The 24151-nt window shown below is 36.6% G+C and overlaps 1 protein-coding gene across 1 annotated transcript in view; it reads right to left on the reverse strand.

Moving 5' to 3' along the window:
* LOC105302452 (guanine nucleotide-binding protein G(q) subunit alpha) overlaps positions 1 to 24151 on the reverse strand; it is a 284051-nt gene that overhangs the window by 90675 nt on the left and 169225 nt on the right. The window contains exon 3 of the mRNA XM_011375494.1: positions 4685 to 4839. Coding sequence (XP_011373796.1) covers positions 4685 to 4839 — 155 coding nt within the window. The remainder of the gene's footprint in view (positions 1 to 4684; positions 4840 to 24151) is intronic.

Here is a 24151-nt window from a genome sequence, read left to right on the forward strand (position 1 = left end):
ATCTATCTATCTATCTATCTATCTATCTATCTATCTATCTATCTATCTCCCATCCATTCATCCTCTGTGAGGCTGTATTTCACAGTGGTTAAAAACTTGGGCTCTGGAGACAGCAAATCTTAATTTAACTCCTACTCCTATCATTTACTAAATGTGTGACCTTGAACAAGTTACTCAACCTTTCTGAGACCAGGTTTCTTCCTCTGTTTAATGGGGATAATAAGAAATGTCTACCACTTTGGGTGGCTTTGAAGATTAAATGAAATAACTCATATAAATAACTAAGCACAGACTCTAACATAGCATGTGTTAAGCAAATAGCAGCTATTATTGTTTTTGATAATACAGCTTTCCAGATCTGACATTCAAAAACAGCAGGAAAAAAGACTTGAATGTCTTTAGCTCTGAAACTTCACTGTTCATCCATAATGGCTGAAGAGAGATAGCATCTACATCATGGTCATTAAAACAGTGGAAATTACGCATCTATTATTTCATCTATAAAGGTCAAACATGAGCAGTAAGGTTAGGGTAGATAGACTTTAGTAAACATGATAACAGATACAAAAGAGATGTGTACAAAGACAGATGGCAAAGCAACTCACTATTTTTGGTGTTGGGTGAGAATTACAGTGCGTGGGACTCCTGATTTGGGTCTTGAAGGATGAATAGGAGCTCACTAGATAGAAGAAGAAAGGCATGCCTGGCCTCTGCTCAGTATTCCTGGCAAGGGGCCTGTGCTGACTCTGACAACCAGCACGGTCCTGGAGAGAATAACTGATATGTTCCAAACTTTAAGCAGACGTGCCTGGCAGGCCCCAATTCTCACACTGCTAGAAATTGGATATCTCTGTGTTCCCTCTAAATCTAAACTAAAAACCCACAACTAGAGATGGTGTACTCAGAGAAGGCGGTCCTAAATCCAGAGAGATTTCAGTAAGGTAATGATATTGTATAAGAAATTAGGTCCACAACATTAATGAAGAATTTATTTTAATTGCAAAGAGAGCAAAAAGAACATAGGAACCCCACATGAAGTAAAGGAGGTAAGACACACCAGCAGAACGTACACAAAAAAGTCAGAAAGGAAAAGGCATAACAACTAACCTGAATACAGAGAAAGGAATTATTTTGAGTTATTCTGTGAAAATGCATTCAGTACTAGGAATCAGAGATGCTCAAAATATGGGACCTATATCCTCATTAGTGTTCTCCCTGTAGTTCACAGAGTATTTGCAGGGACTATACTGGAAAAAATATGTAGAACACAGCAGCAATCGGGTGAATCTAAAATGCTACTTGTCCTATCCTTGTGCTGGGAGAGTTTTCCTGGCTCAAGAAAACTGCCCGGGACTAAGATGGGGAAAGAATATGGTGACTAACACTCAGGCCTTTGATGTAGTAGGATAAAGGCAGGCCAGCCGGGTTCCTCCATCAGTGATCTATAAAGAGTGCTGAGAGAAAGGAGTGAAGGGTTAAAGACGTACAAATTAGTGGCTGATAGATGGTCACGGGGATGGGGAGTATGGCATAGGGAATGCAGTTAGCATTAATGTAATGGCTAGGTGGAGAGCCAGAGGAGAGAAAGAGCAATTAGGGGGATCGTTTTATAAACTATATAAATGTCTAACCAATGTACTGTATGCTTGAAACTAAAAAAAAAAAAAAAAAAAAGGGCTGAAACTTCCTGGGAAGAGATCAGAAATACGGAGCCAGATAACTCAGGTTTCCACATACAACTCTTAACCTAACTAGCAAAAGTTGATTGGTTCTATTCTCCTTAAAGTAAACAGAGTTTTCTAGAGAATTAGGGTGTCAGTGTCCTAATACTGGGGTGAAACTTCACCAACGATGGGTAAACCAGTGCACATCACTGCATAATACACATTCTACTCAATGTTTAACTTGAATCTAATTAAGTCTTCAAATGTAACTTCTAGTTTACAGAAAATCCAACAGACAGAAGAGAAAGTTAAATCATGACATGAGGTGGCTATCAGGCCAATTCAAGCCAGTGAAATGCAAAATAAGCCTCTACTACATTTAAACAGACTTAAGAGACACAACCCAAATGCAACGTATAGTCCTAAAATTGACCAGCTCTAAAGGACATGTTGGAAGAAAATGAGAAGTCTGAATATGAACTAGGTTTAGAATTATAAAAGTAACTGATAATTACTTTTATATTTAGGATGTAGAAAATGTTCTTTTTCCCCTTAAGGGATGCATACTGAAATATGGGTATAAGAACATATTATAATTTGCTTTATTATTTCTGCATAAATATATGGTTAAAAAAGAATTAGGTGTATGTGAATACACATATACCCACACATAGTTTAGAAAATCAATTTCTCATTAGGGGAAAGAACTGTTTAAAGAATAATCATTTGAAAGGTTTAGATTAGCCTGTCCCAGGTGCCCCAACATCTTTAGCTCTAGCATGAGCAATGTGCCCCAAGAGCAGGCGGTTATGGTCGACACGGAGTATGTGACAGCATTCTAAGATGGTGGCTTTCCCAGAATCACAGCTTTAACAGGGGCCTGGAGAAACTGTCTCGGATGGATAGATCTTGGTCCTAAAGCAGTAGATGTGGCAGCATCCAATTCTCATAGTAAGTAATGGGTACCTGTTTAGTAATCCACAAATCTAAACTAAGGGAATGCCACTAGACATGTGGTAGAGCCTTGTATCAAGAATATAACCACAGTAGCTAATAAAGGTGTCCACGGGGCAAAGTGGAATCTCTCAGAGGGCCTATACCGGGAGCAGAAGGCAAAACAGTTGACTAAGGGGGAGACCTAATCCTGGTAAGCACATAATTATTAAACATTGGTGCCCTGATGCTCTAAATAGCAAGCCCTCTCTGTAGGGAGAACAGATATAAGTGACAGGTAAAGAATGAAACAGGTGAGAGGAGGAAGAGACAGGATTTATGATAAAAGTAAAAAGACAGAGGTTAGAAATGATGAGAGGTAGAGAATTAATTAATAAATATACCTTTAAAATGGAAGATTTATTCATTAGTAAGGGCCAGGAGTGGCATCACAGTGGCAAAGTGAGAAGTGAAGAGGAATTAAAGGAGAATCAGTGATGAGGGCAGAGGGGTAAACAAGATGATAAGAGAAGACATAATGAGCAGGAACAGGGAATGAGGGATAAAGCACAACAACAACATGGGGAGATAGATGAAATTTGAAATGGCAAAGGAAACAGAAGGACAGAGGGTGCAGGAAGTAAGAGAAAGACAGCTGGTCAAAGGTTGAGGGGGCAGAATTTGGAAGAGACAAGAGCTGAATGCATCTTTTTCATCTTTGTGCTCACAGAAACATATAGTAGGAGGTCAGGAGCAAGGAAAAGAGGGAGGGAAGGAAAGAGGGAGGAAGATGGGGAAGAGGGGTGAAGGCAGGCAGTTAGATGGAAGACGAGAAAGACTGGGAATAGAAAGAACGTGAAAGTGTGGAAGAAGGAAAAAGAAATTAAGGAACGAGGAGAGCACACATTTCAGAGGCACGTGAGGGGCTTACATTAGATAAAGTATGATTGACACAATGCTCATGAACACTCTATGTCACAATCCAGAATTATGTAATTCAAATTTACTTTAAAAATACAAGAACTGTTTTGCCCAGGCAACATTTCTGTGTCTGACCCAAATTATAACTTATCTTATACAAATGCCTGGAACTAGGGTAAAAGCATAGGAAAACAAACAAACAAACAAAGCCGAACAGCTCTTGGATCTTCTATGCATTACTGAGTGATGCCAATCAGCCTACTGGGATCCTTATTTTCCCCATGATCCTGCTCTCATCCAGAGGGTCATTTCATCATATGAACTGGCCTGAGGCAGCTACATATTTTTTACCCATTCTTCTGTTTGCCCAAAACCAACACAAGAGGTGAATGCTGGTTAACATAATTAATGTAGACAGAAATCTGGCTAAATACCACAAAAAAATCTATTTTTCAGGCGCCTGATTATCTAGATTGCTGACTACATTGATTACATTAATCCAGTGACTGCCAAATCTCTACTTTCTCTTTGTTAGGTGGGATTTAATCTAGAGAACTCAAAGATCTCTCTAGGATGCAAATCTCTCTGAGGACACATGACTGACAGCTCGCAAAATAATTTTGGCATGCATAGAAAATTAGACTCATATGCAATTTTCATGCAAAGGCAAACCTATCCATCAACATAATAGTGGCTCCCAGAAAGCAGTCAAGAAACTGGAAGCTGGAAACTAGGAAGTCTGATGTTTTAGAAGCAATAATCAAACATATTTGTTTGCAGTTTTTACTGTGTGTAGGTGTTTCCTAGCGCAGAATAAGATTAGAAATTTTTATTAAAAATTATGATTACAAGATTTCATATCATAAGGGAGTATGTGTTTGAGAATTGCTGGTTTACAATTTGGGGAAAGAGATGGATTAGTGAACTCAGATTCCTAGAGTCTTCTAGAGTTTGTTTTTCCAACAGAAAACAGTAAAAAAAACCCACTCCCTAACTCTTGATGCCAGTCCTCTATGAGGTTGGCATAAGTTTAATATTGATACTTCCTAACTTTCAAGTTTGAATCAGATACTACATAAAAAGCACAGAACAAAGAGTTACCACTGCAGAGCACCTGCACATGAAAGTAGAGAAAGATCCAAAGGATGTCCTGGGTGAATACTTACTATTTGGTAGAGTCAGATAGCTGATATTCTCGTCGTCTATCATAGCATTCCTGGATTCCAGGATCATTCCATAAACTCTTTATTGCATCTACGTATGGATTCTCAAAAGCAGACACCTTCTCCACATCAACTTCTCGAACTAATTGTGCATGAGCCTATTTAAAACAAAAAACAAAAAACAAAACAATAGCAGTTTTAATCTCGTTTCCATCACTTTGAAAAGTGCCTTTGGTTCGCATGTTACATTGTACACAATTGACAAACTGGTTTATAATAAAGTAATGCCTTATTTATTTTATTTTATTTTTTTGAGGAAATCCAGTCTCATCTTTCCCTGTAGAGTAAATCTTGAGGCTACTTAAAGATGACTAGAGGAAATCAGAGTGTTCAGCTCTCATTGGAACAAGGAATGTGACCGTTTTTCAGTGATTATCATAATCCTAATGCAATTAATATTATTAAACGAAAAAAGACAGGAATAATTATCCCCTCTGTTTATAGTTTATTATAATCAGATGCATAATATACACAGCCCATGGGTATTATTTCTTAGCAGGAACTCAATTAGACTCCTCAACTACTCAGGACTAGTTTCTATAGTTCGCTTTTGAGATAAGGTGTAAAACCACTAGAAAAACAGTTAATAGTAATAATGATTTAATTTGAACAACAGAAACCATTCTCACTCCATTCCCACAGACCTCAACTTATAAAATCTGTATTTTATACCTGCCTTACCTACATTATCAGATTGAGGACCTTATTCAATTTTTTAACAAGGAAAAAGGACTTCGTTATTTCATTATACAACATTAAGCAGGAAAGAGGTAAAGAGATTAAAAATTTTTCAATAAGATTGATATAAAAATGTATGGTCACCCCTCCCCCCCCAAAATCAACCATAATATATACCCCTGCTTAATAACTCCAATTAAAATAGGTTTCATGAATGTAATATATATGCAAATTGTACATACACATGAATATGCAAACAAATATAATAACTAATTACCTTGGAAATTAGAGGCAGATGGCTAATAATTTATTCAAATAGTCTTGATTTTACATAGAAACACAAACTTTTGAACTAGGTTAGTGAATGACTATCATGATCACATGATGACCTAATTATTCATTTTCATAAGAGTTTTAAGCAGACTGAATTTTAGTAAATTTAATCTATGTTAGGCCCCTTTTCCTTCCTTCTCTTCTCATGAGTGGCAGGGCCCTATGTCATTAGACTAATCTTGACTTTAATAAGATTTTAAGAAGCCCTACATACTAAGACTGAAGAAACCACCTTCCTTGCTAGTTCTCCTCTGATCTTAACAATCTCATCTAGGAACTGAGAAGCCCCAGCTCTACCCTGGACCCCAATCTTGGAAAACAGATCCTTGTACTTGCTTTCTATACCTAAGTCCCTATCCAGACAACCTGCCTTGTTATTCCACCAGCGATCTTGCTAACCTGGAGTCCTGTTCCCTAGTCCCACTCCAGTTTCTCGTGAGATTCACCCTTCAGAAGCATCACTGGCTCCCCAATGAATCCCCAGTGGTGTGTTCCAATTGGTTCCATAGCACCTGTTGTTCTGTGTTGATACCAAAGACTGCACTAGACCCATCTGCTCTGCCTTTGACCTGCTGAATTAGACCTCCTCCAAACACAAAACACTTGTTGTGTGGGTCTCCTCCACCTTGTCCAGCAGGTATGTCAACCATCAAGATCCAACCACTGCTTTTCTGCTCTTGATTACTAAACACGATCATGTTCTAACTCTTTGTGTCCTGAGACTTGACAATGATCACCTTCAGTATAATCCTAAATTAGAGTACCCATGGGCACATCTATATTACAAGGTTCTCTGGAGGATTCTGGAGGGCAACTGGGGGCAGTAGTGGGAATATATTGATGGTTTCCTACTAGATATACTCTTAAAGATAGGGTTTTGAATCAGACTCTGCTTCTTCTTATGACCTGGGTAAATTGCTTAATCCTTCCAAAAGTTATTCCTGGTGGGGAACACACTGCCCCACCAGCCTCATGTGACTCTGTTTTGTGTTATAATCTGTAGAATCAGTGCTTCTCAAAAGGTGGTCCACTCACCAGCAGCATCACCTGGGAATCGGACAGAAATGCAAATGAACGTGGCTTGGCAATCTCTATTTTAAGAGGCCCTTGAGATGATTCTGATGCATGCAAAAGTTTCAGAACCATCGCGCATTATAGAGAACCACACAGATGCATTGTGATCATAATTAATTGCCTGGCTGTCTACAGAATTGCTATGGGAAACTAAAGATAAGAGTCCCACAGAAGCAAGGGTCACTCCAAAGCACGAGTCATTAACAGATGTTCATAAGGGCTAGAAAACTATAAAAGAGAGTAAAACGGGCTGGATACAGGCAATAGCGAGTGATGGGAATCGTGGCACACCGAGAAATACGATCACTAATTAAAGAGGGCAGCTGCCACTTAGCTCCAAATAATTGCTGCCATTGAGAATGCAGGTCCATTGTTGCCAGGTCTTCCAATTTTTCGATGGAAGCCAAAAATCTAGATTTTTCTGTAAAATATCTCTAATTTTAAACCTTAGCAACCCTATAAAAGATAAAGTGTATCTGTGCCTGAGTTTGATTGGGGGCCATTCGTTTGTAGCATTTGTTCTTAAAGAGTCTTTTCCATTTGCTTCCCTAATAAGCTTGACCAGTAACACTATGTCCTGCTCAGAACCTAGAACATGGTGCTGGGCACTGGTTAATACATGGTAATATTTAAGTAGTTATCAGCACTCTTCTACACTATTTTGACAAACTATTAAACTATCCATAGGGATAAATGGTTGAACCTTTCTCTGAACTGGGTAACAGCTATGTAGTGACACAGGTTAACGTAGACAGTATTTTAAAAGCAAATTTCATACTCACTACACTAAGCCAGCCATGTCACTTGGAAAAGAAGTTCTGTTTCTGTTTCTAGAGAAGTTAGCTTCTGCCAGAGAAAACAGTTTCAAAATACCAGATACTTTTCACTATTATGGTTAAATGTTTATTGGACCCCATTGAGATGCTAAGTAATATAGCAATTAGGGAACTGGACATGGTTCCCATGGGGCATGGGAATGGGAGGAATGGTCCATACAGATGGCAGCCAACCAAAGCACAGGATTATATGTTCCAGTAGTAGGAATGAGAGGGAATTTTCAACCTTTCTATCCTTAATTTCAGTTAACTGTAAGGTATTTAAATAAAGACAATATTCTCAATAGTGTATTACTGTAACTTTCCACTGAGAGCCTGCTCGTGTAAAAATGAAACAATTTTTATTCAGAAAATTATAATTTCCTAATTGGGTCTATCTCTGCTTGCTTCTTCCTATGTCTGGAATGTCTTCCCTCTTCCCTTCTGTACCTTCTTTAGCTTTTGTTCTGGGACTGTATCATACGCCATCTCTTACAGGAAGTTATTCCTGATTTTCCTCCTCTCCCTAAAAATGTGACCTCTTGTTCTTTTTGAACCATGAAACTTCTACATTTTGCTTTATGTTAATTGTTACATCTTGACTTATCCCTCTTATAGACTATACATTGAGTGCAGAGGCTGTAGCTTAACTGACTCTTAATTTCTTTTGGGATCCAACCAGAGTGAATGTACAACAAATGTCTGTCTAATTTAAGTGCATTTAACAAATCATATAAATACCAAGTTCTACAGGTGATAGTTTCTTGAGGAAATCTTCCATCCATTACCAATTCTCACTGCACTACATAATCCTTAACAGCTCTTATCCCGGCAGCTGGTTTACATGTATTTGTGGTATTTGTTAATATCTTCCTCCCCAATCACAGTTTAAGTTCAAAGACAAGCTCAGCATTGCAGTATCATGGCTGAGCAGAGTGCCTGCCACCTGGTAGATGCTAAGTATTTGTTGAGTGACGAATGCAAGGAAGAGTGGAAACTGTATTATACTGAAAATCAGGACATCTAACTTTTAGTCTCAGCTTTAACCCTAACACTAGCTATAACCCTTAGAAGAAACTCTTTTACATCTTTATAATTTCATTTTTCTTGTCCATAAGATGAAGCAATTGGACCAAATTATTTGTCTAAGGTTTCATCTAGCCATAAACTATGAATATAAATATATAATAAACACATCTACAATGAATACAGTTATGACATGGTCTCTCTAGGAGCACATAATATCATTTATTGAAACAAGACTTCACTATTCTCAACAGTGCCTGACAATATAGAACAGATCACAGTTAAGTCTGTACATGAGTAATGCTACATGTGGATTGAGCAAGTAGAACTCAGTACAGACAAAGGAGGTCAAACAAGGTGTCACAAAGAAGATATGGTTTATCTACCAGGTAGAGATGAAAACGTGTGATGCTTTCAACCAAAAAGAAAGAATAGATGAACAAAGGTTTGCTGGACAAAATAAACATGGCACTTTCTTTTAGCTGAGGGAGAGAGGGAACAGGGGGGAGACAGTCTAGTGAGGAAGTTTCACACTATTAATTCAAATTAATCTCCAAAGTGAAAGCTATAATATAAAACATACCAGCTATGAACCATAACTTAGAAGCCAACCTCCAGCATCCATGAAAGTATATAGCCCTCAAAAAACACAGATCACCACTTTGCATTTACCCAGGTCAGAATTTCTAAGTCACTTTTACTGCCTCCTAAGCTTTGTTGTTTAATTCTATCCTTACTCTTTTGGAAAATGACATTCAAATATAATCAGCTATATAATTTGCATTTATGTAAGAGATTTCAAGTGAAGTTCTCTCTAAGTTATTTAAAAGTATGACAGAAGTTTTCAACATACACATAGAATTTTAAAATTGCCTATATAAATGTCCCCAATGGAAGTTTAATCTGCTCACTTTTTTTATAATATTCTGTATACAGAAAGAACGTTTTTTAATATGCTAGAGTAAGAAGATGAATGAGACCCTTTTCAATTTTTCCCAAATGTCCAATGTGAATAGTAGTAAAAATTATAAGTAATTATGTAAAAATAAACAATACTAATGAAAAAGACTATGATAAAAAGGAAAGAAGTCATTTCTAATATTATAAATAACAAGTCGATTACAACTATCCTTTTTATTATGAACACTGTACACAAAAAATCTAAACAGATATGAGTTAATTAATCATAAAAACAAAATGTAAAATATAATTCTATTTCTTTTTAAGTTACAGTTGAGCACACTGGATGGAAATATTTAATGGTGAATGCTGGCTTTCAGAATTCTTAGCAAACTGGTGGCAAGTCTCAGAGGAAACATTGTGAGAACTAAGTAGCTACTCAGGAACTCTGGCAGAATTCTAGGGAAAGACCACATGGAAACCACAAGATATGCCAATGTGGTAATAGCTTGTTTTCATGATTTGGTGGTCATAAAATTCAGGTAAATCCTAAGATATGTTGAAATTTCCATGGTTACTTCAGCAAAGGGAAGGAAGAACCGAGTTCCCACCAAAGTGGGTCTTACTCTTTCCACAGACTAAGATGAAACAAAAAGGATCTTATAGTCACTTTGGAAGGATTTTCAAAAACTCATTAACACCTTAGCGTGGTTTTAGGCTGGAATGTTACACCTATTCCAGCTCCTGTACTCCAGAAGTAGAAAACCAAATGGTAATTCCCACATTTGTGGAAGCTCTTAGACACAAATATTCAACCCATTAAATCTGTTCTGTTTAGAGAGATGCCCAACACACACCTCTAAGTTGGAAAAAGTCTGTGAAACACTGTTGGAGTCCGTTTTAATTCTGAACTGAGACTCACATCATCTCTTTTTTTCCTTGGTGCTTATTTTCATTTTGGCATTTGACTCTAGAGAAAAAACAAACTGCAGACTCCTAAATAAACTGTGAAAAAAGAATCTTAGGCTTTTTGTTTTGTTCTCTGCTCAAAGGAAGTACAAGGTAAAAGAATGAACTCTGAGATCAGATTGCTGTGTTGTAATCCTACCTTCACATTGTACAAACTGAGCTTGACCTTGGGCGAGCTATTTAACATCGGTGAAATGGGGTAATAACAGCACCTATCTTAGAGTGTTAGAGGACAGAATGCATGTACAGGCAAAGCCTAAACACCTAAAGCTACTAGTTATTTAAAAAGCAACAGACAAGGAAAAATAGCAGAAAAAACAAACTGCGGTGTACACATCTACTAGCTTCTGTGGCCTTGGGCAAGCCACCCAAACCTTAATTGGCTCAGATGTGAAATAATATTATGGAGATCATACTGGATATTGGATCTCTGGGTCCTCAAATTTGCGAGCACCCCTTAGTATAAAATTTCCTATAGAAAACTTGGGCAAGAACTGTCCTTTCTTAGACCATCACCGTCTCTGACTGCATCACAATTTGAACAGCTGACCTTCATTAAGTGCATTATAAACATAGGGATAGTCATGGATGCATCTTTTTATGAGCATTACTGCATAAATGACACAGAACAGCAAAGTCACACTGAGCTGCTGCTAGCTGGGTTCACGCAGCAAGTGATTCATTCCCACAGTTCAGCCTCTCCGTGTTTATGATTTAACTTGTGGCTCAGCAAAATTACAAATTACTACGTGACACAGCCTTTTGGAGTCTCTGATGAAGCTTATAAATCCTCCATGTAGAATCCTTCAGAGCTAGGGATTTACTGATTTTCCTTTGCTAAGCACCCATGTCCTTCTTCATCCTGGTACATGAGGAGACCACTGAATCTCTTACTGAGAAATCCAGAGAACCAGGAGAGAAGAGGAAGACTAAAAAACAGCTTGAGATCAAACCAGGCTTCAATCATAACTGTCACATTCCAGCCCTGTGTCTTTATGCACATCACTCAAGCTTCCTGAACCTCAGCTTCCTCATCTATAAAATGGAGCAAGTAATATATTGTAGGGATGTTAGGAAATTAAAAGAGTTGATAGTAAAATGCCTCAAACAAGTATAATTACCTGAATTCTTGCAGTATCTCAAAATTACCATTAATAAATATATCAATAACATTTATCTACCATGTGTCAGGTAATGCACTGGACACTGATAAAGCAGAGAATTTATGTTAAATAAAATTAGGTAAGAAAGTTTGCTAAACTGTCACATATTATTCTACACTAAGATTTTACAAATTTATTATACCATTATTAAATTTGTTCTTCCATCATTAATTTTTATTATTAATCTCCATTATAGTATTTGCCATGTAATTAATGACTATAAGGTATACTGTTTCCCCCCCAAAATTTGCTGAAAGTATTTTTCTTCCTTTGGCTTTGCTTCACTGTAAGCTGTATTTGCTTATTTTGATATACAATGGATTCCTTCTTGGGTAAAGGAAATATTTCCTTTTATTTTTTTTTATTTAAAATAGTATTTTTCTTTTAAAGAACTCAACCTCTTTTTTAGTCATACCACTATAATTTTTTCCATGTAATATATTCTTCTATTTTGTTCTTTGCTTATCTTTTTCCTTCTTCATGTTTGTCTGCCATGTCATAATGATCGGTATCAATGACATGTATTTCAGATACCTGATGCAGAATGGCATAACATAAACCCAGCAATTCTGTTGACTGATGTAATTGCATGGTTCCATTACAAAGAATTTTGCCCTCAGATGCATAAAATCTTGGGATGCAATATAAAATTTTACACTATTTGAAATGCTACTTATTACCTTCATGATGATGACAGCGATATCATACTATGGGAATATATAACTACATATCAATGTGTGTGTATATATATATAAAATGAGTACTATAAAAGTTTATTTTCAAAAAATTCATACAAATTCAGTGATAAAGAAGAAATTAGAAGAGGGGACTCTTTTAAAGATATGCATATTCATTAACATTCAAAATAATTAGGTATACCTGTACAGTTGCCATCAAAGAATATTTGAGGAACATTAGTTACTTGGGATTTAATGGCTGCTTATTTGAAAAATGGGTTCTAAAGTCAAAATCAGATAAATGTGTACAATGATGGTTATAAAAGGTCAAATAGATGTCTCTACTGCAGAATTCAGAACCTTTAACAAGGTAATGGTGTTAGGAACACATGAGCACAGGGTAGGGTTGAAGATATTATTGTATTTCTCAAACTTATTTGTCCATGGCAGCTTTTTCTCCCTCAGATCAGTCATTGAGCCTGGTCTTCTCATTGATCACATTTTGAAAAATGCTGACTAGAGAACAAGATTCCCAAGAACTAACTGGGGGTTGATTTTACACAAACAAAACAATTAATTAACTGATGCTCCCCCAACTCTAGTATCCTAGGTAAATGCCTGCTTTACGGAATCAGATCATCTTTCTTTTTGAGATTACTTTTTGCATGTGGTTCATTTCCTGGTATTATGTCTCAGAAAAACCTAATCATTTAGCCCTTTGCAATGTCTGTCCTCCTACAATCTTATTAACCAAGGGAGCATGCTGCTGCTGGTTTGGGATTTTATTTTGTTTGACAACAGGAAAAATAGATAGAGATGATTCCCTTGTTCAGCTTGGTAGACTTTCAAACAAAGCCAGAAAAAAATAAAAAGAACAAGCTTCTTAAGGAAGGGTGGCCCAGATGCTCTCAGGAATTCAAGAGTCCTGCACAGGAAATAATCTTTCTGGGACATCCGATGTGAAACCTGACCGCTGCGGCTTCAGAAATTGTGTTCAGGAGAATTGAAAGTGAAAGGTTCATGGTGCCAGAACCTTGTGAAGAAAAGAAGCTTCTTAGTATGCTTATTTAAATATCCCTTGAATTCAGAGAGCAAGAAAAGATTCCAAAAGAAAGAATGTAAAAAGAAAGGACAGAAATGGTGCCGACTTGTCCTATGAAGAAGAGTAATGAAATGTTTAGAATCTAAGTAGCAAGAATGTAAGAAAAATAAAGAAACCTACAACTCACTAGGGATTATTTTTTTCTGGTAAATTAAAATAATATTTTTTTGAGGGTAAATAAGTTATATAATTTGTCACTTTGAGAAAGGACCCAAATTTCAGAAAGATTGTGGAAAAAAATCAATTGTAAATTACTTGGACCAATGTTGAGAAACCTGTAACTTTCTAATGAGAACATGATGATATAGTTTATAGTCAACATGACACTTTTGAGTATGAACATGGTTACTAAAAAGTTAATGTTATATATGTTTGAAATACTATTCATTGACCAATAAATCATTCTTATTACATTGATATTATTAAAATGTTCTCAAATATAAAATTTTTCAAAGTAAAATTTACATATATATGTGTAGGTTAAAGTAAAAAAAAATGAGCAGAATTTTTCTTAGTTCATTCATTTCATTTAGTCATGTTCTTAGCTATATCTGTTCCTAATATTGTGTCCCTGACAGTTTTCAGAAGACTGTATTTTTTTCAACATGGTTATATTATATATTTAAGTATTTCATAAAAATGCCTGTAATATTCTTCGAAATTGGATTAACCATTTAGGTTAATAAATTTGAAACTGTTAACATTTTCAACTGGGTCTTTCTCTATAGATCTTAATATTTTTAATTCAGAGATATCCTCTTTTAGGGGCTGAAATATTTGTGAAGCCCAGAACAAATTGGGCTAAATGGAAGTTATTCTTTACTCCATTATTTTTTCAAATGCAAATATGTAAATACTTCAGTTCAAATATTTTCATAGGAACTATTTTTATGTATTAGTTGATACTATTATTCTTTTACAAATACTTTTAGGAGATGAAACTCATGACTAGTAGATTATCATAGCTTGCTTGGACACAATTATGACTTATATGTGAGTCATAACTAATTTCAAGTACATTTCTGCTCCACAGGCTTCTTAATTTAATAAGTGTTTTATCTATCATGTCACCATGCACCATCAAGAACTATATTTATGTAATTATCACAAAATACTTTTATTTTAAACATTTTTTTAAGTAGCAAAAGCATTTGTCGTATTATTCAAAATATGATGGATATTTCAGTTTACCAGAATGAACTTTCAAAATTCACCTTGATCCCATGAATTAAGGGGCAGGGGGAAATCAAAACAAGAGCTATGTATAAAGATTTTCTTTTGCTAAGGGATTTAAGAGATTAATAGCTATTGCTTCATTTTTTGTACATGTATAAGAAAAGTTGGGATAAAAATGAGTTAAATTAATTTGGAAGGAAAGTCAGTTGATCTAAATGAAAAGTCATGCTTCACAAAGTGGTATAAAAATACATTTAGTGTTAAAATATCATCTTTGGGCATAATCTTCTGAAAATAACAGCTAACCTTTGAAGTAGATGCTGATAGTTTTTCAGATCTGTGTCCTTTCAATTGTGTGTGGTTGATGATATCACTATGGCTACAATGGTGGATGCTAAATATCGACAAACCATTTTGTATAAGTTACACATTATCGTTAACTTTCTTGAGAAACAAAAATTCTGTATTTAATTTTTTGCTAAACATGCATTTTCAGGTATTTTTTAAAGCTTATTATGGCCCAAAAGATTTATTGCAAAATAAAAGCATGATCAAACAAAACAAACACTAAAAGATGTACAACAAACAATAAATGATAAAGCCATTGAAGCAAAAGTTTTCAGACCACCGTGGCAAGACTGCTCAGCTTTGATTTTTCACAGACACCTAACATAATCTCCCACTGATCCTGCTCAATGACGGTGTGGTGTTTTAGTGGACCTCACAGTTACAGACAGACCAGAGCACAGCCTGATTGACTAATAACTGCATACGGATGATAAAGACAGCAGCGCCACATCCTCTATACTACCTCAGGGGCTGAAAGGAGTTGACCGCCCCTCATCACTCTTTTCCAAACTGACTCCATATTAGCAATGAGTTCCCACGTGCTGTCTTGAAAGGGAGATAGAGTTGCACTGCATCTGGGAAGGATTTGGAAAAGAGTTGGAACATCTTTCAGATTTAACCAAGTGTTAAAGTGAGAAATCTGTTCAATGGCATGGGCAAAATCTGGCAATACAAAATGAAAGTCTATCAAATCCATCCTGGCTTTTTTTGGTGCAGCTATTAAAGAGAATGCTTCATTAAAAAATGAAACACTGGAGCAAATGCTGAACTGGTGGGATGCTGGGGCAAAAGGTGTAAACTACAGGTGTCTTGGGCAAACCACGACTTAGGATCAACCTATGTCTGGGGCAGAGTTGGATGAGAGGACTCAAGAAGCCTAGAAGTGAGCTAACGGTCTACAGGCCTAGTTGGTCTAGTACAAACAAATTTTTTAAAGGGGCCAAATTTTTTAAAGGGACATTCAAGAGGATAAGAGGCTGTAGCCAAGTAGGCTACCCGTCTGCCTCTCGCTATTGTCAATAATGATGGGAGAGAGCAATAATTCTTCACGGAAGTGAGGGTAGGGAGTATCTAATATTTCTTATATTCTAGCACAATGCTAGGGCTACTCAATAAATATTTCTACAACGGAACTGAATTGTCGTCCTCTCCGATATATCTGTCCAGAATTGCGATCTAATAAGACTAAGAAGGAATAATGACCAGCAGTGAATAGCAGAAGCAGTCCAGGAAGCTGGGAGGCCTGGCTGGGCCTATGGTATGACCTCTGACTAGTCTCTTAGCCTTTATAGGGTAAGTGTTGACTTCTGTAACTGGGACTGGATTAGAGAATAGCTAAGATGCCTTGCCCTAATGATTACACGCTCATTCAAACATAAGCTGGGGTGAAATGAAAATATTTAACCAATGGTATGGCATGGCCACTGACCAAACAGAAGAGCAAGCTCTGGACTTCTCTTGCATGTCTCACATCCACCTGGTGGACTACAAAGAGGCCAGGAGCATCCCAGATAGGACTGGGGCTGCTGGGATCACTTGGAGAACTTAGGGCAGTGGCTATATTACAATTTAAAAATTTTTAACTCTGGTACTGTGTTATCAATGTTAGATAAAGGGTGAATACACACTCAGCCAATGAGTACTATCTTTGAGTCATAATTGTGTTAATTTTATTCAAAAGTTATTATTCTTATCTGATGGCGTAGGACTGCTTACAGAGCAAGCAATAAAACGAAAACTGAATTTCCCACTAACACTATTGATAACGTACCTTTTTGATTCCACTCCTCCTCACACTTCTAACTCAACGTTTTTTTGAGGTAGCCATTCTATAACTCCTAGCTTCTCCACAACAGCATTCATTTATCTTGCAATGAGAAGCTCACACCATGCTATGTTCCCTGCTTTGCTCAACAAATAAAGCATAAAGGCCAAGAAAAGACCTACCTACTAACTTGGCTTTGTAGATGTGAAAGTGTTATGTTTGTACACCATAAAATTCCCTGTGCCATGCAACAGCAATAATAGTCCTGTCTAGGAGCTTGTGGCTGCTTTGGACACAGCTGCAGTTTGTGGCACACCAGCAGCCTTGAGAGCCCAGAAGGATGATACAGAAAACAGTGGAAGGGCTGATGTAACCCTTGTACTAAGTGATAATAAGTATTACTTACTTGTACTAGGTATTAGTATTTGGATGAACATTAGAATCAACTAGAGAACATTAAAAAACACTCATGTCTAGGTCCCACCCTTGGAGATTACAATTGAATTGGTCTGGGAAGTGGCCAAGGTTTGTTTACCGCACCTTAGGTGGTCTAATGTACAGTCAGAATTGAGAAACACTGGTGGAGACTTTGGTCTCCAGAGCACGGGTACATAATCACCCATGGGCGTAGAAAGAACTATCAAAATCTATGTGTTTAATCAGAAAAGGAGAAAGATAATAAGTTTTAACTATATTTAATGGATAGAAAAACAATGGCCCCCTCGCTCATCTGACAGTCGTGCGGGGTGTCCAGGAGTCTTGAGAGGGAGGCAGCAGGTTTCTGGGGAGTCCTGTCTCCTTCACACTTTCGGTGTGTTGCTGCATAGCTCCACTAATATGTCCCCAGTTAGTAATTTACAGATTTTATTATCTTAAAGAGTAGAATCCTGACAACAGTTTAGAATGAGAAGGGGAATGATCAGATATTTTGAGCCACAAGTGGTTTTCTAATTATATGAAGGCAAACCACTTTCTAGAACTGGATAACTTAAAAAAGATGAGTTGCACATTTTTCTTTTACAAAATGACAAGTGTTTTAAATATGCTGACCTCTCTCCCCCCGCCCCCCATTGTCATGATGGGATGAAGGAACAGCCTATTTGGCTGATATTTTAATAAAAGTAAACATTTAATCTATTTCTTCAAGGTCAAAGAGCATTTTAACAATAGTGTGAGAGAAATTGCTAGGAAACGTGTGCTGTGAAAAGAGCATTTTGAAAATCGATATTTGGAAATGTTTCCATTGTGATGTGATTTTGCTGTCAAAACCAATGTAAGGTGTGACCCTGGACGCAAAAACTATCATATGTAAGTGCGTGAAAAACTTGGGGTGAAAAATCTTTTAAAGAGTTTCAGTGGAGTTTTTAACCGATTTGTTAAAGATGAATAATGTAACACCTTTCGATTAGTTTGAAAGAGCAGCTGGCTGACATCAGTGAAGATGGAAATTTACTAGCAAAATTTCAATTTTAAAAATCTTTGAATTGGTGAATGGAATTGAAAACGAGCACGATGATTTAGTAGGCACAGCCAATGATACAGTTCCTTCCATTTACAGCTACATATCTTACGTGATATCCTTTCAATTATGAGACATTAAAAATAAATACTGAATTAAACTGAACTTAGAACCAAACCACTGAATTACTGTCGCATAGTATTAATTAAATTTTTAAAAAAACATTAAAATGTTTTATATTACAAAGGACTCAAAATTTTATGAAGCGTAATTTCAACAAAAGCCAAAATAATTTGTATCAAAGGGATGCATAATCAAAAAAGGTTGGCCCATATTCTGTTTGTATATTTAGTCAGCCACTCTAAAATCAAAGATCTACAGTGAGGAAAAAGGAAGTCTGTGCCAGATACTGTAGACACTGGTTACCTGTCAAGATGGTAGTGTACAAGAGGAAGATGAGGAAAAATTAGGAATTCTGTCCTATAGAGTGAGCCATGAAGAAACCTCTGGAACTCTGCTAAAAATTGGTTTAGACATCGAGCATTAATTACGTCAGCAGGCAAATATACATTTCAACAGTTCCATGAATCTGAGGAGAAATTGTGCCTTGTATTTTTATTCTCCTGGTTTCTCATACTATGTTTTTATATGGTGGGTGCTCTAGATACTGTTGACAAAAGCCAATTATTTTTTGGTGGAAAAACTGTACCATCTCAGCAGTATAGCAGTAGGATCCACTTCCACTAATGCAACATAAAATCGCCATTCTTAGAATTGATAATACGTTCTGCTGATATCATATCTACCATGGTCAGCCACTCTGAAGTAGAAAAATTATTAATTAGTATTGCTGCATTATAAAAAGCCTCTGTTAAATATAGTACAGTGGAAAACTACGCAACAGTGTTCTGAGCCCCAGAAAACACCCACATTCAATCTGTTAGAATTATCTGTTTCACACTCCATGTATTAATATTTGGTTTAGTTGCTAGAATCACTGAATATCTTGATCTTGATATTATTGTGCCTGTAAAAATGCCCATGAGATATAATGGATGCTGTTATATAGAGATTGCATCTCAAGATGATCACAGAAACATCATTTCTGCTTTTGAAATATTATCCTGAAAAGCAAATCTTTAAGGAAATGAATTAACTACAGGCAGTAAGTACTTATGAACATTCTTACGTATTCATATAACTCCCTTTCACTTTCCTTACAGTGCCAGGGTCTCATGTGGCCTAAACTAGTTGTATGCAACAGCCCTCGCCAGCTTGCCTCTCAGAATGCATTAACTAGCAGAGAATACTCCAGTGGCTCTGGATCATGTGCTTCTCTCACCTGAAGTGACTCTGCTCTGGATAACTGAGGATATAGCACATGTAGGTCAAAGACATCCTTTACAGAGATTTAAACCCATCCCACACTCTAGGCAGCATTTAGAGCGCACTCCCCCTACCCCACTCTTCCGCTGTTTTCCTGTTTTTCAATATGGGACATAAGAATCTGAATTGTAAGACAAAAATCTCATGCTTCTTAATGTTCTCCATCCATCATACACAACTGTTCTACTCATTTTATTGGAAGTGTCTTTTGCTCCCTGCTTGCTGATTCATAATGGATAAGAGTTTGAAAAGGAACAAACCAAATCCAGGCTAGGTTTCACCTACTAGAACATTTTCTTTTTCCTCAGACCTAGATGTCTAGTAACAAAGCTCTTGCTCCAATTATTTACATTATTCGGTTTGACAGACATCCAGCCCTGCAGAGCTGTATGTATATATTACGCCACGGTATAGCACTAGAGAGTGAGAAGAAATGGATATGGTGCACCAGGAAGAACATATGCCTGGGGTCCAAGTGTATGGTAACAAAATATGTTATCTAGATAGGTAAGTAACCAGAGCATGCACAAAGTTAATATTAAAGTGTATATTTAGAAAAGCACCCAGGAAATCTCCCAAAACATGATCTTGGATATTTCCAAGTCTATGACAACAGGTATTTCCTGTCCCCCTTGTTAAGGTTAACAGAATACATTATTTCCTAGGCCTTCTGGACTATTTTTCCTTTGACAGTATTCCTCCTATCATTTATTGGGGATGATGTGTGAAATATTTTATTCTACTTATTATCTGAGCACCTATTTTGTACACGGCACTGTTATAGGTGCTTTAGAATACACAATGATGCAAACTGTTAGAGAGACAATCATGAAGACCAATAATAAAAGGAAGGAACCTGGAAAAGAATGCAGACAAAGCAGAGTTCCATTAAGAGGGAGCCCCAAATGCACTTACTGGGGAAGTATGCAGATCCTTCTGGGAGCTCTTCATATGTCCATCCCCACACTTAAATCTCTGAAGGGGAAGCTGAGTGAGCACAGTCACCTTGTTCATTTGTCACGTTACTTACTGCACAAGGTCCTATGCCAAGGGGGGCAGTGGGAACTGAAACTCTGCCGCATGGTGCTGGCCAGGCACAGTGTCCACGTGCTGCAAGGCCTTTTCCATGTCACGCAAAGGCACTGCTCAGATAAGGGCAGGCCTGTAGGAAAGGCGCCAACTGTACCAGCCCATAGCTATTTCTCATCTTTGCCTTCAACTGGCATTTATGGCATGTGCTACATAATTAAACAGCAAATTACACACTGTTGTGTGCTGTTCTTGTTTTATTTTATATTTCTAAATATCACCTCTCTAGCTAGACTTTCCCTGAGGAGTAGTATATCTCTTCGTTGGCCAGTTCAACTCCCTGAGCTCCCCTAATAAGTTTTGAATGTCTATGTTTTAGGTATCTGTTAGGACTAGAAGTAAACAACTAGTGGGTTGGTACCCAACTACTTTCCATTAATGACAGACAATTCCCCAGGGTGTGTGGTAAAAAATTCTCATTGCTTTCTAAGGTTATCTGGTTCGTAACTCCGCACTTGGCCATGTATAGACATGAAACCATTCTTGAAAAGATAAGTGTATATCCTGGGTGTAAAGTTTAGTTTCTAATTCTTCAGATGCTCATGCTGAAGAAAACCTGGGAATTGAGAAGTTTTTCTGAGAATGACCCTCGTAGGATAAAACAGTGGCTTTGGAGAGCAAGGAAGCCAGAGAGCTCCATTTCCTCTTTAGGCAGTGAGTCTGGTCAAACATACACCTATTTTTAACCCTGCATTCTATTGCTAAGCAGGCAATTTGCTCAATAAGGCAAGTTGCAAATGTTTTATGTAAATTGTACAGTTGCCACTCTTTTCTTTTGTAGAAATAGGCTCTACATAAGGAGAAGCTGATCCAATAGTTAAAGTATGAAAGACTTGGCTGTTGTAGAAAAAACATTTTCTTTCAACATCTAGGCAAAGACAGTTTCCAAAATTCCTAAAGTATGATAAAATTAAAACCACATGGAAAATGGTGTTGAATTTTTTATTTTTATTTTTACATAGAAAACATTTTAAAATATGTAATAACACATTTAGAATTAGGTACTGGGTACCAATGAATATTATCATTCTGAAATTGAATGTTGAAATTCTCAGTGTTAAAAGAGAAAATAAGTAATAACAGCTGCACATAATGACAGTGTCACACCTCAACTATGCATTTGTACCTGCTGAAATAGAGCAGTTTGAGATTTTTGTTTTAGCCCTTAAATGCATACCAGGTGAGTTCTCATGGAAGAAGCTCAGTTATAATATTTCCCAATTCCTCATTTTGCTCTCCTGTAATTTATAACCATTTTCGGGAAACACTGGCTATTGAGAGATTAATTATGACATCCATTATGAACTGTTAAATAAATGCAGGATATTGCTTTTTGAATCATTTGTTTAAGGTTTGTGATTTCAGCAGGCATGATTTTTATACCAGTAGGCCAAATAAAATTGAGATTCCATGGCTTGGATAGCTTTTGGCAAAGAATTTTTTAAATACATGATGACTCTACCTTTTTTTTTTTTTTTTTTTTAACAGAACACTATGGAGATCAACATCATCAGCCAAATTTAATGCACTATATTTTGCAACTCTGGTTGGTTTTAGAAAGAATTATAAACCTTACTTGAGAACAAAGTCTGACCCACATTCGTTGAAAATGTCCTGAGACATTCTGATTCCTAGTGTAGATGCTGGCAGGACAAGGAGATGGTACAGGTACTGGAAAGGTAGTGACTTGTGACCTTGGGAAGTAAGAACAGTCTCTGGCTTATTGAGGTGATCACTTCGTAAGTTATTTACATATTTAATGATTATGTTGTACACTTGAAACTAATATAATATTGTATGTCAATGGTAATTGGAAATTAAAAAAAAAAAAAGTCTCTGGAATGGGGAAAAAAATCCCACACACACCACCTCCAATGTTTTGTTTATTTGTTTGTTTGTTTGTTAACCTGACTAGGGAGATAGGAATAGGGAAGTTCTACTTCTGGGTCTTTGAATTTACTGAGTTCTAAGAGAACTATATAGGCAAGTTCTGTCATGGTATTGGTTATTTGAGTATTCAACTTCAGATTAGCAAGATAACACATGACTAGGTGATGTATTTCTTTTTTTCAGTTGTTCAGTAAAAATTAAACTCCACCCAAAACAAAATTACAAACATGTTTAATACTCTTCAGACTAGAAGTGACTAGTGAGGAGATAAAATCATGAAATCTAATGCTTTAAATCAAATGATTTAAAGAACTGGGATAGGAGTATAACTTTTACAACATTGTTTTGAATCAAAGTAGAGAAATTTTTTATACAGTATAAAATTAATATAACCACATATAGTAAGGACAGAAAAATGGCTATCTTTGAGCAATTACGTATGCTAGGCAGGCACAGATTTAAGCACTTTATATATATAATAGAGTATGCATTTAATCTTTACAACAACCATAGAAGACAGGCATAGACTGCAAAATAATGTGTCCAAGGCCACTCAAGCTTATAATGGCAGAGTCAGGATTTAACCCAGTAAGGCCGGCTCCAGAATGCCTGCATCATAAGGGTACATGAATAATGCAGGCATAAACAAAAGCTACCTGTCTATGTGCTGTAGATAAAGAAGCTGAAGATAACAATTCTAGGTTATTGGTATAGTGGAAAGGTTTCTAAAAGTGATTGCAAAATATGTTTCCTAGTAAGATGATTTTAAGGTCTTAAAAAAAAAAAAGAAAGAAAGAAACCTGGAATCTGAACATTTAGTATTATAAACTTATAGCCAAAATAACCAATCTAAGCAGCTTTACTTGAGGAATGATGGTTAAATATACAGGCTTGACTAGAAGCCAACAGGTGGAATAAATTAGGCCTGAATACCTTTTCTTGCATTTTCCTCTAGACACTCTCATTTCATGATCCTGTGATTAGAGGGCCCAAATCTATCAAAGCTCTCTCTTCTAAACTCCAAGAAAATCCAATATGCTTTCAAATGTTCCATGACCATACTGTTTTGTCAAATCTTGAAATTAGAGGGTATAAGAAAGTGGTAGAATTTCTGTTTTTAACAGTAAGCTTCTGTGTCTAAATATGTGAATATGTTTGGGTAGCTTCCTTAGAGCAAACACCATATACCAAACCTCTAGGCAGAAAAATCAAGCCAGGATCAAAGGGGGAAATCTGAGTCTTCTCCAGAGTAACCCTTAATGCCAGAAGCTACTGGAGCCATGTCCACAAAGTAAGGAGGGAACTCTATAAAGATTCACAACAGACAAAAAGGCAGGGGATAAAGTACTCATCAACTATTCTTGAAATAATAAAACCGTAACTAAAAGATGTTTAAATTCAGTCAACTTGAGAAAAGAACTTGTAGAAAATCCTGTGTCTATGAAGCCTACAACTAAAATTAAATTGTGAAATTTATGTTTACAGAACACATTGTGGATATTATTCATCTCGACAATGTAAAAATAATACTAATAACCTGCACATACTGAAGGGTGGTTA

This window comes from Pteropus vampyrus, unplaced genomic scaffold (assembly GCF_000151845.1).
Source record: "Pteropus vampyrus isolate Shadow unplaced genomic scaffold, Pvam_2.0 Scaffold273, whole genome shotgun sequence".
Classification (NCBI taxonomy): domain Eukaryota; kingdom Metazoa; phylum Chordata; class Mammalia; order Chiroptera; family Pteropodidae; genus Pteropus; species Pteropus vampyrus.